General features: G+C 68.0%; 2 protein-coding genes across 2 annotated transcripts; one reads left to right on the top strand and one right to left on the bottom strand.

Moving 5' to 3' along the window:
- Positions 1-2340: 2340 nt before the first annotated feature.
- EMIHUDRAFT_317282 (hypothetical protein) lies at positions 2341-3054 on the top strand (the record flags this gene model as incomplete). Its single annotated transcript, XM_005758588.1, has 1 exon — positions 2341-3054. The coding sequence occupies one exon, from the start codon at positions 2341-2343 to the stop codon at positions 3052-3054; it is 714 nt and encodes a 237-aa protein (XP_005758645.1).
- A 221-nt stretch (positions 3055-3275) lies between these two features.
- On the bottom strand, positions 3276-4639 carry EMIHUDRAFT_446541 (hypothetical protein). The gene is made up of 4 exons (XM_005758587.1): positions 4290-4639; positions 3801-4135; positions 3381-3702; positions 3276-3360 (listed from the first exon to the last, which is right to left on the bottom strand). The coding sequence occupies exons 1-3, from the start codon at positions 4627-4629 to the stop codon at positions 3586-3588; spliced, it is 792 nt and encodes a 263-aa protein (XP_005758644.1). The 5' UTR covers positions 4630-4639; the 3' UTR covers positions 3276-3360; positions 3381-3585.
- Between the last annotated feature and the right edge of the window lie 996 nt (positions 4640-5635).

Here is a 5635-nt window from a genome sequence, read left to right as displayed (position 1 = left end):
GGCTAACGACCGTACCGAGCAATGTGCGGCTGCTTCGGGCTGTAGAAGCGTCGAAGACGTTCGCACCCGGGGGGGGGTCAGCTGTGAGCTTAGAAGTGCATGGGGGGACCGAGCGATGTGCGGCCGCTCCATGGAGATTCACAGGCGCGCGAGAACTGTGTCGCAGCGAGAGAGGACGCGCTCGAGGAGCTCCCTGGGGAGGTCGAGGAGGCGGACGGGCGGCGGCGTGCTTGGCGAGGGAGCGGCGGTGGCGGCGGAGGCGAGGCGGCGCGAGCGGCGGCGCGGTGGGGTGGACATCGCGAGGAAAAGACTATCCGGAGTGCACAAGTAAACTTAAAATCCCTGTGTGGTGGCGGCGTGCGTCCTCCCATCCCTCCCTTGGGTTGTCTGTTTTCTTTCTTTTTAAGTGCTCCAAGTACTCCCTCGCGACACTGGGCACGGGACGAAAAAAGAACTTCACACTTTTTTCAAAGATGAAAACAAGGAAAAGGAAACTGGTTCTTGAAGAGCTCTGGCGCGTGTAGGCGCGCGCGTCCCACCGTGTGCCGCCGCGCCGCGACCCGTGTGCGTGTGTGCTGCGCGGGCGCTCTCGGTTCTCAAGTACTACGCCTCGAGGGCCTGCAGCGTCTCGACGGTGTGGCAGGCGGCGACGAGCTTCCCTCCGGTGACGACGAGGGCAGCCACCCGTGGTGAGTGTTGTGTGTTGAGTGAGGGTGAGGGAAGGGCGGCCGCGTCTCGGTTGAGGGGTACGGGTCTGGGCTAGTGCTAGGGATGCGGGCCTCGACTCGGTTGAGCGAGTACGGGTCCGCCTCCTTGTCGCAGTGGTCCCCCCTGCCGCGGTACCCGAGCAGAACCTGGGGAGGGGGCTGGAGGAGCCACGGAGGAGGTGTGCGGGGGCGGGGGAGGGTGTGGGAAGGGAGGTGTGCCGGGAGGCGGACGGGGGGTGCTACGAGTTGCTGGAGGTGGTTCCTGCAGCGCGGCGGCGAACCCAGCCACCGTCACCTTGCCGTGCAGCCGGCAGCCTACTGTCTCAATACGTTTTCCACGTATTCCAAATGACCTCCCAGAGGCCTGTATTCTGCCGTATTCCACCCGTATTCCACGTATTCCATGGAATACGCCGTATTCCAAGCTCCCAAAATGGACGTATTCCGTATAAAATTTTCTTCGCTCCGCGAATTTTGTTGCGAATTCAGACAGTAGGGCCGGCAGAGAGAGGTTGCACTGGACGCAGTTCATCACCCCGAGCAAGTCGCGCGTGCGCAGCCGGATCTTCCACGGCGCGGCCTCCTCCGAGTCTGCGTGCTCGCGCAGCAGCGCCGCGGCGAGAGAGAGAGACGGCTCGGCGAGCGCGCAAGTTCTGCTAGTGACAAGAAAAACAACGCCCGCACATCGCGCACTGAGCTCGAACGTGCAAAAAGTCGTGCACTCCCTCCGCCCTTGCCCGCTCACCTCCGTTTCCTTTTTCTGCGATCCAACGCATGCCCTCTCACCTCCTAACGGCCGCGCTCCTCGCGCTCGGCCGCCCGCGACTGCCCGACTCCTCGCTCGTTCGCGGGAATACCGGCGGGCCGTCTGGCGCCTTGTCGACGGCGCGGCTCATCCAGCCGCACCGGGGTCCCTTTTTCGTGGGCAGCGCGCTGGCGCAGCGGGAGCTCAACGGAGCGCTCGGCTCGGCACCGCAGCGGGCGCGGGCCGAGGAGCGGATGCTGGAGGCTGCGCAACGCGCCTCCGAGAAGTTCCATGGCACCGACGCCGAGGCGGCGGCGTTGAGGCTCTCGCTGGAGGAGGCGCTCCTGGTGCCGTTGGCTCTTGCGGAGCCTACCGCGGACGAGGCGCTCTGGCCGTGGCAGGCGGCGATGGTTGCCATCACCGCGTGCTGGGGCGCCAACTTTGCGGTGACGTCCTGGTCCATGCAGGCGCTCGGAGGAGCGTCCACCGATGGCGAGCTGCTTGTCGCGGCCCGCTTCGTGGTTGGAGCCGTTGCGCTTCTTCCCTTCTTGGCCAGCGCCACCAGCGCGGCCGCGGTGGGTGCGGGGGTGCAGGTGGGACTCCTCTGCTCGCTCGGCTACGCCTCGCAGGCGGCGGCGCTGTCGCTGGGCACGCAGCCAGGTGCGGGGGACACTTCCGAGACACTTCCCACTGCCCTCGGCGCACTAGAGCCGGGCTACCGCCAGCCAGGCGCCCTCTGGCGTGCACAAGTGCCACCGAAGCCTTCGAGTCTGCACGCCCGCCCCACGCCCGCCTGCCCGCCTGCCTCCGCCTGATCCCCACACCGCCCACGACCCGCCAGGGACCGCCGCCTTCATCTGCAGCCTGCAGTCCGTCGTGGTGGCGCTGATGGCGGCGCGAAGCGGCGCCGGCGTCGCCCGAGCCACCTGGCTCGCCGTCGCCCTCTCGGTCGCGGGTGTCGCGTGCCTCGAGCTTCCCTCTGCCCTCAGCGGCGGCGGCGCCGCCTTCTGCGTGGGCGACCTGATCGCGCTCGGCCAGCCGGTCGGCTTCGGCCTGTCGTACGTCGTCCTCGAAGAGGCGATGGCCGACCACCCCGACGACGAACTCCCCATCGCCGCACTCCAGTGCGTCGTGATCGCCGTCGCCGCCGTCGCCGCCGCGTCCGTCGACTCGGGAGCAGCGCCGTGGTCCTTGCCGTGGGAGCACCTGCTGGCCGCCACCGCGGGAGGGGCTCCCGCGTGGGGCGTCCCCGCCGCGGTCGCGTACACCGGGCTCGTCTCGACGTCGCTCACGATCTGGCTCACGGCAAAGGTGTTTGCCAAGCTCCCCTCGACGGACGCATCCGTCATCCTCGCCTCGGAGCCTCTCTGGGCGACCGGGGTCGCGGTGGCGCTGCTCGGCGCGCCCGTCGGACCGAGCGATGCGGTGGGCGGAGCCCTCATTCTGGGCGGGCTCGCCTGCAACCAGGGCCTCCTCGACCGCTTCGTCCCCGGCTTGGCAGATGAGCTAGCCGAGCACACCGCCAGTCCGGGGGGGATGTCGAGGAGACGAGACGAGGCGCCGCCGGGGCCGGGCGTGGACGGCGCGAGAGAGCGAGACTGAGTGGTGCCCGGCTAGCCGCCCCTCGCCTCGACGAGGGCCGGCGCCGGTTGCGGGTTGGAGACTTGCGCCGTTCAGCGTGAATCATCATGTGATGACTGCCGATCGACGTGTGTCTGCGGTCTCTGTGTGTCCGACACTGCACACTGTGTGGTGCCGCCTGCCGCGTGTAGACGAGCCCGGGCAACGGGGCAAGGCTTTTGCCTTTTCGCTTTATTTATGTGATTATGTTAGTATGTATGTGAGTATGTCTCCTCGCACGTGACACGAGCGCCCTCTGCCTGACCAGCCACTCCGCACTCGACAAGAATCAAGATAAACGCGTCCCGCCCAGTTCAAGTGCACACACACACCGCAGAGCCCCCTTTCCCCCCGCCATGCCCATTACTGCTGAGATCACCGCGATACGGATCCATATCGCACACTGAACAGTACCACGAGAGCAGTTTCGCCGAGACGCCCGGTCTCCGCCGTTGCGCGTTTCCTCATCCGCTCGCTGGCGAGAAAAACGGGAGGCTGCCGCCTGCTCGGCCCTCACCTCCGCGATCGCTTTCCCGGCGAGCTCACCTTGGCGAGCGGCTTCTCGGCGTGCAGCAGCGCCGATGCGCCCAGCGGCTTGCGCGCCTCTAGCGGCCTCGCCTCGAGCTCGCCCTGCGGCCACTGGCCAGAGGTGGGTCAGCGCAGCCGGGCCAGGCAATCAGGCAGCGAGGCGGGGCTCGGCGGGAGGGGAGAGAAGGGTGGCCGCGCGCCTCTTCGTTGATGCTCCGCTCCACCAGCCCCGCGGCGCCGAGGAGCGCCGCAGGCAAGCCCGCCCCCTCCTCAAAGCTCCCTCTGGCGGAGGACTCTGAGAGGCGCGGAGAGACGTACCCATTGACAGGCTCCGAAGACTCGTCGGCGCTGCTGATCTGGCTGCTGGCGCGCTCGGGATCGGGCGGGAGGACGCGGCCGTTGCCAGTACGCGTCGGCGTGAGGCAGCCGCGGTACTGGCACGCCTGCTTCTTCACGCCCGGGCCGCCAAACTTTGGCTTGTCCTTGCAGTTTGGACAGCGCCCGCAGTCAGCACGTTTGCAGCCGTCGCACGTTCCTGCTCGGTGGCGGCGGCGGCGATCGGGCCGGTGGGCGTGGGCGCCTGTGCACTCGGGCCCCTCCTAGGCGGCCAAGGCTGTGGCCCACCGCGGAGCGCTTCTCGGCGGGGGGGGGGGGGCGGAGCCGACACGGGGGCAGAGCTGGCAACGCACCGCATCGCAGCGCTCTGTCCACCTTGTTGGCGCGGCTCTTGCTGGACGGCTTGACGGCCACCTCCAGCAGCGGCGACACCAGCGCACCCACCGTGTCGCCTCGCTCGCACTCGTCGATGGCTACACTCAACTGCGGCCGCGCAGAGGCGCAGAGCCCGGCGTCAGGGATCCCTATGACTCTGGCGCGGCGGGGCGCGGCGAGAACTGCGGGCGCCTGGTGCTGCGCCGTCAGCAGCACGCTCGGCCGGGCCGGCTCTCGCTTCGCGGCGCCGCCCAACAAGGGGGTGGCGCTCGGCCCGGCCGCGCCCGGATCGTCGCCACCAGAGGACTGGCTGAGCATGACGAGCAGTGCGGCCGCGTCGGACGCCTTGTCGGGGCTGCGGTCGAAGGAGCTGAGGCACTCGCCGCACTCGAGCGGGTCCGGCCCGAGGGCGGGGGCGAGGGCCATGGACAAGATTGGGGGCGAGGCGGCCGAGGCGGCCCCAGGCTCTGGACGGGCTCGCTTGTCAAACGAGGCGTGGACAAAATAAAAGGGGGGCTCTTACCTCTTACAATTTTGGCCCATGCGCGTGCTCTTCCGCTTGCTCGCCGCGCGCTCGGGAGCCGGAGTGGCGAGGTCGGAGCTGCTGCAACGGTGCGAGTGGCCGCGAGGGGTGGTGCTGGGGCTCTCCAGAGAACGAGGCCACGGCGCGGCGCTCGCGGCGGCGGGCGGGGCAGCTCCAATTGTTGGCGAGGCTCAACAGCAGCTTCAAGCAGTGCAGCGCAACGCCAGCTACCTCTCCAGAGCTGCGCGGCGGCTGGCGGGCCTGTGTGAAGATGCCGGGCCGCGTGCTCGGAGCGCGCAGTCGGCCCGCCTGCCTGCGGCCGAGTCAGTCTGGCTGGCGATAAGCGCCAAGGCCTTCCCTGCATTCTGGGCGACGCCCAACTGTGCGCAATGCGATTGCTGCGCCGGTGGGCGGCCTCGATGCGGAGCGCCGCGCGCGGGGCGGGAGGCTCCAGTGGCGCGGTCGTTGGTCAACGCCGCGGCGCGCGCGCACCGCGGGCGCTGCTCAACGATCGAGAAGCATGGGCGGGCGATTTGTCGCTCTCCGGCGCCCAACTTTGACTATCGATTACCGCCGGTTATTATAACCGGTGGGAGATCGTTTCTGCAGACGGAGGGATTCAACGCGGCGATAACTGCCCGAGACGTCCCTAACCTTTATTTATTTCTGCCCTGCTTCAGGAATCGGGGGCTCACTTCTTTCTTGCTTTGTGCAGGACGCAGGTCCTACCTTTGGGGACACGTAATTCCATCTATATGGTGGTGTCCCCCCCCCTTCACTCTTCCTTCCTCTTCTCCCTCT

The sequence above is a fragment of the Emiliania huxleyi genome (assembly GCF_000372725.1).
Source record: "Emiliania huxleyi CCMP1516 unplaced genomic scaffold EMIHUscaffold_856, whole genome shotgun sequence".
NCBI classification, from domain to species: domain Eukaryota; phylum Haptophyta; order Isochrysidales; family Noelaerhabdaceae; genus Emiliania; species Emiliania huxleyi.
This window is presented reverse-complemented; position numbering and strand designations above follow the sequence as displayed.

Bases quoted from the DNA above. Each gene is read 5' to 3' on its own strand.
- EMIHUDRAFT_446541 (XM_005758587.1), bottom strand. From the start codon at position 4,629: ATGCTCAGCCAGTCCTCTGGTGGCGACGATCCGGGCGCGGCCGGGCCG. The intron at 4,136-4,289 runs GTGCGTTGCCAG...GCCACCGAGCAG, and splicing joins GGACAGAGCGCTGCGATGCG to GAACGTGCGACGGCTGCAAA. The intron at 3,703-3,800 runs GCGCGCGGCCAC...CAGTGGCCGCAG, and splicing joins AGCGGAGCATCAACGAAGAG to GGCGAGCTCGAGGCGAGGCC.